Source organism: Lithobates pipiens, unplaced genomic scaffold (assembly GCF_037356315.1).
Source record: "Lithobates pipiens isolate NorthernLeopardFrog02 unplaced genomic scaffold, aLitPip1_a1.2 Scaffold_8, whole genome shotgun sequence".
Taxonomy (NCBI): Eukaryota; Metazoa; Chordata; class Amphibia; order Anura; family Ranidae; genus Lithobates; species Lithobates pipiens.
Window position 1 is genome coordinate 114477915 of NW_027507903.1, and position 14098 is coordinate 114492012.

At 44.9% G+C, this 14098-nt stretch overlaps 1 protein-coding gene across 1 annotated transcript in view; it reads right to left on the reverse strand.

Annotated features, from left to right (window-relative positions):
- Positions 1-302: 302 nt before the first annotated feature.
- LOXL1 (lysyl oxidase like 1) overlaps positions 303-14098 on the reverse strand; it is a 45495-nt gene continuing 31699 nt past the window's right edge. The window contains exons 3-7 of the mRNA XM_077470502.1: positions 13010-13147; positions 10910-11066; positions 10659-10754; positions 2433-2548; positions 303-481 (exon numbers count right to left, since the gene is read on the reverse strand). Of these exons, the coding sequence (XP_077326628.1) occupies positions 475-481; positions 2433-2548; positions 10659-10754; positions 10910-11066; positions 13010-13147 (514 nt within the window). The 3' untranslated portion in view covers positions 303-474. The remainder of the gene's footprint in view (positions 482-2432; positions 2549-10658; positions 10755-10909; positions 11067-13009; positions 13148-14098) is intronic.

Genomic DNA, 14098 nt, shown 5'->3' on the forward strand with positions numbered 1-14098 from the left:
CTCTGCAATTTTTCTGTTTGCCAGCATTCTGGCAAACAGAAAAGACCACAATATGACCCAATCGTATCTGAATTCCTGTACCCCTCATTGGATGAGAAAAAAAAGTGTTCTGATGTTAGCTGTCCTCAGATTCCTCAGAATATTCTTCTAATATTTTTGACTTGTCTTGTTGCAACTTCTGCTTACGTTGATTCCTCTGTAGATATTAATATTTCTTTGCAGCAAAATTCTTTGCAAACTGTATATTTAATGCTTGTAAAAGAACTCACACATTTCTATTTGATGCATGACATTGAGAAAAATTTACAGAATTTATTTTATTGGTCAAACCACAAGGCACTTTTACACAAGTATTAATATGAAATCTAGTGTGCTTATCATGAGAGGGAGAGAGGGAGGGAAGGGTGGAGAGTTTGTCTTTACGATGTAGGATTCAGTGAAATCCACCACAGATAATAATCTTCAAAATTTTGCTCAGAACCTACAAAAAGAAAAAAAATATATATTACATTGTTCAAAAGGAAGGGGAAAGGTGGAAACTAGTGATGGAAAGAATTCATTATACACTGAGAAAGGCTTGAGAGAAAAGAATTCTTAACCACAAAACAAGGTTGCTGGTGGAAAGAATGGATAATTTCAGAGAAAGCTGGATTCTAAATGCTCATTCTTAACCACATAGAATACTATGGAACATGCTTAGTCTTATTCCTATTTTGGAAACCATTCAGATGTCAAAATACTGCATGCTTTGCGTGAAAAGGAAATACAATTTTCCACTTAAAGGACAGTATGTGGCATGATTCAATTCCATGCCAGGTCTTTATTGGCCTCTTAGATTCCAGTGGTGGGATCACTTCCCTTCCCAGGAAAGCCATCACAAACTGAGCTCAGCTTTTTCACTTGAGCTATGGGAATCATCATTCTGAGTTATTTTCATACTCCAGGGAAGGTCTACTAGAGAATGCATGATACAATATATGTTCGCCCTCACCCCCTCTAATCTATTAAGCATAAAAAGACATTGGGAATTTTCTAATGTCTGTGCCTGTGATAACGGCAGCTTGGCTAGAGAGACAAACATAACCTGGCCATACACTTTTATTTTCGGCAGGCTGAAAAAAAAAATGCTAACATTCCTCCCTTCCTCCCATCAGCACAAACTAGGGGAATGGAAGAATCCCCTCCCCAACCGGACACTGTATTCCGACAGCAGCACCCACAGCTGGATTGACTACAGCCACCGATTGAGAAAAAAATTCCAATGTATTCCTTCGACAGAAGTCAAATGATTGACTTTTTTCAAGTGGGACAGCCAAGCACTGATCGAAATTCCTCTGGTCCCTTTTGTCAAATGCTCCCTGAAGAGAGATCTGAATGAGGATCTCTCTTCAAAGAGTACCTCAAGTGTAAACAAGGCCTAAAAAATCCTTTATCAACCTTCCCAATATGGAGAACCCCTTGAAATAACTTTTAGGTCTCAGGGAGCCCCTGGCAATAATTATATTTACAGGTTACAGTACATTAGCCTAGTGAGAAGAATGCTTCTTACATTGGTGGACATTGGGAAGAATGATCCTTACATTGATGGCTGCGGGAAGAATGATCCCTACATTGGGAGTTAGTGGGAAGAATGATCCTTACATTGGGGGTCAGTAGGAAGAATGCTCCTTACATTGAGGGTTAGTGGGAAGAATGATCCTTACATTGTGGGTCAGTGGGAAAAATGATCCTTACATTGGTGGTCAGTGGGAAGAATGATCCTTACATTGGTAGTTAGTGGGAGGAATGCTCTCCTTATATTGGGGGTCAGTGGAAAGAATTATCCTTACATTGGTGGTCAGTGGGAAGAATGATCCTTACATTGCAGTTGAGTGGGAAGAATGAGCCTTACATTGGTGGTCAGTGGGAAGAATGATCCTTACATTGGTGGTCAGTGGGAGGAATGGTCTCCTTATATTGGGGGTCAGTGGGAAGAACGATCCTTATATCCGTGGACTGTGGAAAGAATGATCCTTACATTGGTGGTCAGTGGGGCATGCTCTCCTTTCAAATAACTAAAAAAATCTTTGGTGTCAGTGTCATATCAAAGAAGGAAAAAAATGCCCTTTGCTCAAGGAACCCCTAGCAACCCTAAGGTTCCTGTAGTTCTAACCTTATATCCTTATATTCCATAGCTGTCAGAAAAATAAGGAAAAATCTTGAAAAGCATGTTTATTTTAGCTCTGAACATTGTTAATTTGATCTCTGCCAACGAATGGTGGACCTGGAGGTTGTTAGTACTGTTAGGTAGCTATAAATTTATGCTCTGAAAAGACAACAAAAACAGACAGGTGAACGTTACAGAACAAGAAGAAAGTAGTGATGCATTAATATATTAGGACTATTAGGTGTGTGGACATGAAAAAAGAAAAAAGTAATAAAAGGATTCTCACTGTGTGATACGGCAGTTTGTGGCTGATGCGTATCGTCCTGTATAGTGGATATTGCAGCGCACCACATTATTGGTAAAATCTGACTCCAGCACTAGATATTTGGGATTCACCACAACCTACAAGACAGAAGTAAACAGTAAAATATTTGAGATACATATTTGTAAAGGGGTAATGTATAAAGGGTCAGTCTTCCAACCTCTGGTGGGCTAAATCACCCTTCTAATAGCGCTTTATGTTTGTCCGTATTTTATAGCCTGGTGCATAAAACTCCAGTGTTTAAGTGCTGGTGGAAGGCACATACACATCGTTTAGACCACTACTGTAATTTGGTAAAGAGGAACAGCAGTCTGCTCACATAATTTGTAATAAAATCCTGTTTGCTGATCTGAAGTTTGCCTCCAAGCACTTTGCATATTATTTTATATATACTGTGTTTCTGTACTTGCCAAATATGCTGCAGAAATCTCCCTCCACCGCATCTGGCTGCATCCATTTTAACTGTGGGCAGCTGAAGCTGCTGCCTGTTCACTTCCTGGATTTACACAGACAAACAGAGGCACACCTCCAGTTCTGCAGCTTTCATTGGCTCTCAGGAGAATGAGAGTGAGATATGCATGATTTCATAAGCCTAGGCTTTTTACCAGACAAGAAACAGGAAGTGAGCTGTATAAGGTATTTACTGTCAGAAAAAAAATGTTTTACTATCCAAAGTTAAAACAGCAAGGGCAGAAGATTTAATAGATGGAAAGTTGAAAAAAATGACTGAAGGTCCGCTTTAAACTCTATGAGAAGCTGACAGCTGCTGTGGCTTAATGCCTGGAACACAAACTGATTTCTGGACATTTGTCCCTGGGCGCATATAGCCCTAATTGTTGGATTTGCTCCTGCTCAGTGCAGCCACTTCAGCTGTCAGGTTGCTGACAGCACGGCTGGATGATGGCCATGTGCCTTCTACCCACACCTAAACGGCAGAGTCTCATGCACCAGGGCTAAACAGCCAGTGTGCAAGAGGCCATAGGATCTTTCGCACCAATAGGATCTTCCACCAGGAGTACCCTATTAGGCTCTGTTAATGATTCATACGGTGCCTTGAAAAAGTATTCACCCTTCTTGGCATTTTTCATGTTTTGTTGCCTCACAACCTGGAATTAACCTGAATTGTTTGAGGATTTGCATCATTTAATTTACAGAACATGCCCACAACTTTGAAGATTTTTTTATTTATTTTTTTATTGTGAAAAAGTTAATGTGCATGACTATTCACCCCCCTAAAGTCAGTACTTTGTAGAGCAAACTTTTGCGGCTATCACAGCTCCAAGTCGCTTTGGATAAGTCTCTGAGCACATCTTACCACTGGCATTTTTGCCCATTCCTTTTTGCAAAACTGCTCCAGTTCCTTCAAGTTGGATGGTTTGCACTTGTGAACAGCAATTTTTAAGTCTGACCACAGATTTTCTATTGGATTGAGGTCTGGGCATTGATTAGGCCATTCCAACACATTTACATGTTTCCCCTTAAACCACTCAACCACTGTTGCTTTAGCAGTGTGTTTGGGGTCATTGCCTAAAATCACACACAGAGTGGTACAGGTTTTGCTCAAGAATATCCCTGTATTTAGCACTATCCATCTTTCCCTCAACTTTTACCAGTTTCCCAGTCCCAACTGCTGAAAAACATCCCCACAACATGATGCTTCACTGTGGGGATGGTGTTCTTTGGGTGATGTGTTGGGTTTGTGCCAGACATAGCGTTTTCTTTGATGGCCAAAAAGTTCTCTGGTCTCATCAGATTAGAGCACTTTCCTCCATACATTTTGGGAGTCTCTCATATGCCTTTTTGTAAACTCAAAACATGCCATTTTGTGTTTTACTGATAGTAATGGATTTCTTCTGTCCACTCTGCCATAAAGCCCAACTCCATGGAGCGTACGGCTTATTGTCGTCCTATATACAGATACTTCAGTCTCTGCTGTGGAACTCTGCAACTCCTCCAGGGTTACCCTAGGTCTCTCTGCTGCCTCTCTGATTAATGCCCTCCTTGCCCGGCCTGTAAGTTTTGGTGTGCGGCTTGGCAGGTTTGCGGTTGTGCCATGTTCTTTTCATTTGGTTATGATAGATTTGATGGTGCTCCTAGGGATCATCAAAGATTTGGATATTTTTTATAACCTAACCCTGACTTATACTTCTCAACAACATTATCCCTTACTTGTTTGGAGGGTTCCTTGGTCTTCATGGCAGTGTTTGGTTAGTGGTGCCTCTTGCTTAGGTGTTGCAGCCCCTGGGGCCTTTCAAAAAGGTGTGAATATGTAACGACAGGTCATGTGACACTTAAATTGCACACAGGTGGACCTCATTTCACTAATTATATGATTTCTGAAGGTAATTGGTTGCACCAGAGCTTTTTATGGGCTTCATAACAAAGGGGGTGAATACATACGCATGTGCCAGTTATCAGTTTTTTATTTCTGAAAAATAGTTTTATGTATATATTTTTCTAATTTTACTTCTCCGATTTAGACTATTGTGTTCTGATCCATCACATATAATCCAGATTAAAAAAAATTGAACTAAAGGCTGTAATGTAGCAAAATAGGTAAAAAGCCAAGGGGGTGAATACTTTAGCAAGGCACTGTACATTCTAATGCCTTATTTAATGTGTAAACTAAATACAAAACTTAGCAGAAGCACGATCCTTTTGATAAAGCCTCCAATAAGTGGCAACTTGACATCTCTATGTAGTGATCCAACTGCAAGAGTCCCTGAGTGATATATGAACCTCAAGCATCTATCCAAAATTGATATATATAAAGCCTCCAATAAGTGGCAACTTGACATCTCAATGTAGTGATCCAACTGCAAGAGTCCCTGAGTGATATATGAACCTCAAGCATCTATCCAAAACTGATATATATATATATATATATATATATATATATATATATATATATATATATATATATATATATATATATATATGTTTTGGTTGGACTGATCCTTTAAAGTGTACTTTTAACTGACACCTAAATAGCTTTAAGTTGTCCATCCCCCTCCTTTCACCTATGCTAACTAACTTATGTATGAAAGATGTATATACTTATTTATTTCCAGGCTGCTTCTGTCCGGTCACTTGATCCGTCTCCCTTGTGTCAGCCAGTGCGGCTTCAGAGGAGAAGAGGGAGTGCCAACAATGGATGGGTCATTGAAGCCCATGGGCAACGTCACTGCTCTAGGCTTTTAAGAGGGGACTTGCAATTGACTAGATGTCAGCGCCAAAAGCCAAGGTTTCTGCCTCACTTCTCTCCTTATTAGAACAGTGACTCTCCTTCTGGGGCTGTACCCTCCACCATATTGTGTCCCACAATATGGTGGATATGAGGATATGTGCTAAGGGGTGCCTTTGCTTTGGGTTAGAAATTACTTGTGCTATAAGGAGTGGGCAGATCTGAAGTTTAACCCCCCCCCCCCCAGCACAATTCCTCTCCCCTTCCAAAGCACCCTCTAGCACATATCCTCTAACCCTCTCCCCCCAAATCAAGGATCCCATCCCCCCAATCTCATCCCTGCTTCACCCTTCCCACCCAATCCCATGCCTGCTCCACCAATCCCATCCCTGCTCCATCCAGCCCCCCATTACATCCCAGCTCCATCCATCCCCCGATCCATCCCAGCTCCATCCACCCCTCTAATCTCACCCCAGCTCCATCCACCACCCCCATCCCATCCCAGCTCCATCCACCCCCCTGATCTCATCGCAGCTCCATCCACCACCCCCATCCCATCCCAGCTTCATCCACCGCCCCATCTGCTTCCACCCCCCGATTCCATCTCAACTCCATCCACCACCCCATCCCAGCTTCATCCATCCCCCAGCTCCCATGCCTGCTCCATCCACGCCCATCCCATCTCAGCTCCATCCACCATCCCCTTACCATCCCAGCTCCATCCATCCCCTTATCCCATCCCAGCTCCATCTATCCCCCCAATCCCATCTCGGCTCCATCCACCACCCCCATCCCACCCCAGCTCCATCCATCCCCTGATCCCATCCCAGCTCCTTCCACTACCCCCATCCGAGCCTGGCTCCATTCACAACCCAATCCCATCTTGGCTCTATCCATTCCCCTGATCCTATCCTGGCTCCATCCATCCCCCCAATTCTATTCCAGCTCCATCCACCCCCCATCACATCCTGGCTCCATCCATCAACCCATCCCAGCTCCATCCATTCCTCCGATTCCAACCCAGCTCCATCCATTCCCCAGACCCGATCCTGGCTCTATCTATTCCCCAGATTCCATCCCGGCTCCATCCTTTTGCCTACTTCCATCCCAGGTCCATCTATTCCCCTAATTCCCATCCCTGCTCCATCCACCACCCCACCCCAGCTCCATCCATTCCCCAGATTCCATCCTGGCTCCATCCATTCCCCAACCCAATTGCACCCTGGATTCATCCACTCCCCTGATCCCATCCTGGCTCCATCCACTCCCCCAATCCTATTCCAGCTCCATCCACCCCCCATCACATCCCGGCTCCATCCACCACCCTATCCCAGCTCTATCCATTCCCCAAATTCCATCCCAACTCGTTCCATGCCCCTAATTCCATCCTGGCTCCATCCATTCCTGGCTCCATCCATCCTCCCCAATCCTCCCCAATCCTATTCCAGCTCCATTCACCCACTGATCACATCCTGGCTCCATCCACCACCCCATCCTGGCTCCATCAATTCCCCAGATTCCATTCATTTCCCTAATTCCATTCCAGCTCCATCCATTCCCCTAATTCCATTCCAGCTCCATCCATTCCCCTAATTCCATCCCGGCTCCATCTACTCCCCTGATCCTGGCTCCATCCATCCCACCCCCAGTCCTATTCCAGCTCCACCCACCCTCATTGTCACATCCCGGCTCCATCCATTCCCCTATTCCTATCCAGACTCCATCCATTCCCCTGATTCCATCCCGGCTCCATCAATTGCCCTGATTCCATCCCGGCTCCATTCATTCTCCTGATTCCATTCCAGCTCCATTCATTGCTCTGATTCTCAATCTGCTTTAGCCCCCAACTCCATAAGGGTAAGGAAGTCCACAGCCAGCCTACTGAGTACAGGTCTACCTCTCCTTTATCTCAAGAACTGTCCACGTGGCTAAATCTGTATAGGTGTGGGGTGTTTGACTCCCATGCCCCAACTGCACTATGGCTCCTCACAATCTGGCTTATAACTGAGCACTGACTCATCCATGACATCACTGCAGGAGAGCTCTAACTAAAAGGGGCCTAGTACCCGTTGGCTCTCTCTTCTGTAAGCAGACACTATTCTGGAACAGAGCCACCTAGTGGCAGACTAGCTAGCTGCACCTGCCTACAGGCTTTACTAATGATTGTCAGAGTGCTCTCTCCTGCCCTGCAGGTGCTGCTGACTGACTCAGAGGGGATCATGTAACTGGAGTGGCCTGAAAATAGGTAAGTTTATACAGTACATCTTTCTTACACAGGTTAATTAACATAGGTGTTAGGAGGGGAAAGGAGTATTTTTAAGGCTAGTTTTTTTTTTATATCACACTAAAATCAACATCAATATTATTATATATATATGTTTTGGTTGGACTGATCCTTTAAAGTGTACTTTTAACTGACACCTAAATAGCTTTAAGTTGTCCATCCCCCTCCTTTCACCTATGCTAACTAACTTATGTATGAAAGATGTATATACTTATTTATTTCCAGGCTGCTTCTGTCCGGTCACTTGATCCGTCTCCCTTGTGTCAGCCAGTGCGGCTTCAGAGGAGAAGAGGGAGTGCCAACAATGGATGGGTCATTGAAGCCCATGGGCAACGTCACTGCTCTAGGCTTTTAAGAGGGGACTTGCAATTGACTAGATGTCAGCGCCAAAAGCCAAGGTTTCTGCCTCACTTCTCTCCTTATTAGAACAGTGACTCTCCTTCTGGGGCTGTACCCTCCACCATATTGTGTCCCACAATATGGTGGATATGAGGATATGTGCTAAGGGGTGCCTTTGCTTTGGGTTAGAAATTACTTGTGCTATAAGGAGTGGGCAGATCTGAAGTTTAACCCCCCCCCCCCAGCACAATTCCTCTCCCCTTCCAAAGCACCCTCTAGCACATATCCTCTAACCCTCTCCCCCCAAATCAAGGATCCCATCCCCCCAATCTCATCCCTGCTTCACCCTTCCCACCCAATCCCATGCCTGCTCCACCAATCCCATCCCTGCTCCATCCAGCCCCCCATTACATCCCAGCTCCATCCATCCCCCGATCCATCCCAGCTCCATCCACCCCTCTAATCTCACCCCAGCTCCATCCACCACCCCCATCCCATCCCAGCTCCATCCACCCCCCTGATCTCATCGCAGCTCCATCCACCACCCCCATCCCATCCCAGCTTCATCCACCGCCCCATCTGCTTCCACCCCCCGATTCCATCTCAACTCCATCCACCACCCCATCCCAGCTTCATCCATCCCCCAGCTCCCATGCCTGCTCCATCCACGCCCATCCCATCTCAGCTCCATCCACCATCCCCTTACCATCCCAGCTCCATCCATCCCCTTATCCCATCCCAGCTCCATCTATCCCCCCAATCCCATCTCGGCTCCATCCACCACCCCCATCCCACCCCAGCTCCATCCATCCCCTGATCCCATCCCAGCTCCTTCCACTACCCCCATCCGAGCCTGGCTCCATTCACAACCCAATCCCATCTTGGCTCTATCCATTCCCCTGATCCTATCCTGGCTCCATCCATCCCCCCAATTCTATTCCAGCTCCATCCACCCCCCATCACATCCTGGCTCCATCCATCAACCCATCCCAGCTCCATCCATTCCTCCGATTCCAACCCAGCTCCATCCATTCCCCAGACCCGATCCTGGCTCTATCTATTCCCCAGATTCCATCCCGGCTCCATCCTTTTGCCTACTTCCATCCCAGGTCCATCTATTCCCCTAATTCCATCCACTCCCCTGATCCCATCCCTGCTCCATCCACCACCCCACCCCAGCTCCATCCATTCCCCAGATTCCATCCTGGCTCCATCCATTCCCCAACCCAATTGCACCCTGGATTCATCCACTCCCCTGATCCCATCCTGGCTCCATCCACTCCCCCAATCCTATTCCAGCTCCATCCACCCCCCATCACATCCCGGCTCCATCCACCACCCTATCCCAGCTCTATCCATTCCCCAAATTCCATCCCAACTCGGTCCATGCCCCTAATTCCATCCTGGCTCCATCCATTCCTGGCTCCATCCACCCTCCCCAATCCTCCCCAATCCTATTCCAGCTCCATTCAACCACTGATCACATCCTGGCTCCATCCACCACCCCATCCTGGCTCCATCAATTCCCCAGATTCCATCCATTTCCCTAATTCCATTCCAGCTCCATCCATTCCCCTAATTCCATTCCAGCTCCATCCATTCCCCTAATTCCATCCCGGCTCCATCTACTCCCCTGATCCTGGCTCCATCCATCCCACCCCCAGTCCTATTCCAGCTCCACCCACCCTCATTGTCACATCCCGGCTCCATCCATTCCCCTATTCCTATCCAGACTCCATCCATTCCCCTGATTCCATCCCGGCTCCATCAATTGCCCTGATTCCATCCCGGCTCCATTCATTCTCCTGATTCCATTCCAGCTCCATTCATTGCTCTGATTCTCAATCTGCTTTAGCCCCCAACTCCATAAGGGTAAGGAAGTCCACAGCCAGCCTACTGAGTACAGGTCTACCTCTCCTTTATCTCAAGAACTGTCCACGTGGCTAAATCTGTATAGGTGTGGGGTGTTTGACTCCCATGCCCCAACTGCACTATGGCTCCTCACAATCTGGCTTATAACTGAGCACTGACTCATCCATGACATCACTGCAGGAGAGCTCTAACTAAAAGGGGCCTAGTACCCGTTGGCTCTCTCTTCTGTAAGCAGACACTATTCTGGAACAGAGCCACCTAGTGGCAGACTAGCTAGCTGCACCTGCCTACAGGCTTTACTAATGATTGTCAGAGTGCTCTCTCCTGCCCTGCAGGTGCTGCTGACTGACTCAGAGGGGATCATGTAACTGGAGTGGCCTGAAAATAGGTAAGTTTATACAGTACATCTTTCTTACACAGGTTAATTAACATAGGTGTTAGGAGGGGAAAGGAGTATTTTTAAGGCTAGTTTTTTTTTTTTATATCACACTAAAATCAACATCAATATTACCTTGAGTATGTAGTTTCCTGGCTTCACTTCAGTGATATCGATCCACTGGCAGTCAATGTCCGCGTTGTATGTGTCATAACAGCCGGGACTTAAACCCTGAATGAGGGGCGAAGATTATGGGATAAGAAAGAGTGTGTAAAAAGAGGAAAGTTTTTTTTTTCTTAAAAAAAATGAGATTTTAAGAAGGTAGTAGCAGGATCTGAATCACTATGTGTAACGGGTCTGCACAAATAAAAATAAAAGTTACTCACTTGAGTGTGCGATGTACATGCATATCTCTTAAGGTTCCCAAAGTCACAGGTTGTATCCTCTAAGCAAAAGCTAGCCTTATGTCCCTCTGCTACTTTTCTCCCTGTTGTTGCATCCAGTAGGTCATAATGACTGAATTCATCCATGCTGTGATAGTGTCTGGAATTGAAAGCTTGCATGTCAAATTTTTTTAATCTGAATTATTTATTTATTTTTTGTACCTAAGTAAATATTAAATAACATTTAACCACTTTAGCCCTGGAGGATTTTCCCCCCTTCCTGACCAGAGCACTTTTTGAGATTAGGCACTGTGTCACTTTAACTGACAATTGCTCGGTGGTGCGACCTTGTACCCAAACAACATTGATATCCTTTTTTCCCCACAAATAGAGCTTTCTTTTGGTGGTATTTGATCGCCTCTGCGGTTTTTACTTTTTGCGCTATAAACAAAAAAAGAGCGACAATTTTGAAAAAAAAAACACAATATTTTTTACTTTTTGCTTTAATAAATATTCCCCAAAAATATATAAAAAAACTGTTTTTCCTCAGTTTAGGCCGATATGTATTCTTTTACATATTTTTGGTTAAAAAAAATTGCAATAAACGTATATTGATTGGTTTGCGCAAAATTTATAGCGTCTACAAAATAGGGGATAGTTTTATGCCATTTTTATTTTTAATATTTTTTATTAGTAATGACAGCGATCTGTGATTTTTATTGGGACTGCCACATAATGCCGGACATATTGGACATTTTTGACTATTTTGGGACCATTGTCATTTATACAGCAATCGATGCTCTAAAAATGCACTTATTACTGTGTAAATGACACTGACAGTGAATGGGTTAACCACTAGAGGGCAGTGAAGGGGTTAACCACTAGGGGGTAGTGAAGGGGTTAAGTGTGTCCTAGGGAGTAATTCTAACTGTGAGGGGGCTAGGCTACAACACAGAGGACAGTGTTCACAGCTCTCAATGACAGAGAGCTGTGATCACTGTCCTGTCACTAGGCAGAACGAGGAAATTCTTTGTTTACAAAAGCATCTCCCTGTTCTTCCTCTCCGTGAGACGATTGTGGTCACCCGGAGCACATTGAGTCCGCGGGACCCACGGTCACGGAAACCGCCCGCGACACCGCTTCTTAAAGGGGACGTACCTGTACACGCTTTTGCCTACTAGCACCATTCTGCCGATGTATATCGGTGTGCACTGGACGGCAAGCGGTTAAAGTAGTATTAAAGTTGGGTTCCAGCTTAAAGTGGTTCTAAAGGCTAAAGGTTTTTTTTTTTTTACCTTCATGTATTCTATGCATGAAGGTAAAAAAACCTTCTGTGTGCCGGACCACCAGCCCCCCGACAGGGAGTGAATGCAAGTAAATGAATGCACACATACCCATCTCTAATGCCTCGTACACACTACCGGACTTTCCGGCAGACTAGGTCCGAAGGGATTAGTCCGTCAGACAATCCGATCGCGTGTGGGCTAGTCTGATCGTTTTTTGAAAAAAATCAGACGGACCTAGAAATAGAACATGTTTCAAATCTACCCGACGGACTAAAAATCGGGAAAACCGTTGTGGTCCAACAGACCAAATACGACACAAGGGAAGTTACTGGCTACTGAACTTCCTTGTATAGTCCAGTTTACGTCATCACGTTCAAAATGAACGGACTTTGGAATGGACTTAACTTATTGTGCTTTAACCACTTAAGGACCCGAAGGATTTGCCCCCTTAATGACCAGGCCATTTTTAGCGATACGGAACTGCATAGATTTAACTGACAATTGCGTGATCATGCGACGTTGTACCCAAACAAAATGTATGTCCTTTTTTTCTCCCCACAAATAGAGCTTTCTTTGGTGGTATTTGATCATCTCTGCGGTTTTTATTTTTTGCGCTATAAACAAAAAAATAGCGACAATTTTGAAAAAAAAAAAACAATATTTTTTACTTTTTGCTATAATAAATATCCACCCAGTGGGTACAACGACTGGACGGCAAGAGGCTAAATTTGGTACCTGGAAATACATGTGTAGATGGCTGTCCCTGTGCATATTTAAACAAACAGTTGTCCTCTTTTCATAAAGCTACAGTACTCACTGATGGCAGCTGTGCCACTCCCATGCTTGGCGTGGTCGTGTAGGCAAAAAGTCAGCTGTTCCTTGGTTCTTCACTCTCTGTGGGAATCGAAGCAGAACTCTCACATCATATTCTGAAGTGTCCGCTGCATATGCAGAGCTGTGGAGACAGAATACAGCTAAAAATTATTTTGGAATTCATGACAAACTATAATCATTTATAGATTTTTGTTTCTCTTTTCAGTCTATCTCAATGTGTATTTCTAGATGATTTTCAGATAAATAGCTAGACACAAAAGAAAGGCAAATATGGAAACAGATTTACATTTCACAGGATTTATAATGCAGTGCAGCCAGCTTTGTGATTTAAACACACCTGCTAGGCAGCATAGCCAGTTTCCCTGCCTCCAGTGCAACAGAACGAATTTATCAAGAATATACTATGAAGGGATAGTGAAACATTGGTGATCCTTCTCGCTAATCGCTCTGCTGTCAATTTTTTTAGTGTGCTGACCCTCCCTCTCCCAATCCTGCTGTACAGTTTAAAGTGGTTGTAAACCCTTACAAACCACTTTGACCTACAGGTAAGCCTAGATTAAGGCTTACCTGTAGGTCCAAGAAATATCTCCTAAACCTGTACGGTTTAGGAGATATTTACCTGAAGACAGCCACCGCTGTCTACGGCGCGTAGGCGCATTGGGTAAGCCGCAGATCGTGGCGATATGCCGCGAGTGTCGGCTCCCGTGCGCATGCACGGGAGTGACGTCATCGCTGCTCCGGTGAATCACAACGCCGGAGCAGCGAGACCCACCAAGAACATGGACGCTCGAAACTACAGAGGACAGCGGTGACTTCGCTGGCTCCTGTGTCAGGTAAGTGACACATAATGGACTACTATGTGATGCATAGTAGTCCCTTATGCTTTACCTTTGCAGGGAATGAAAGAGGAAGTAAACCCATCAGGGTTTACTTCCTCTTTAACCTCCCTGGCGGTATGATTCAGTCTGGAATTAGGTGCTGAAAGCGGTACAATTATTTTGCACGGAAATCTGGCTTTTATTTTGTAGTCCTGTAATTCTTAGGAATAACGCTCTTAAATCTGTTCAAACCA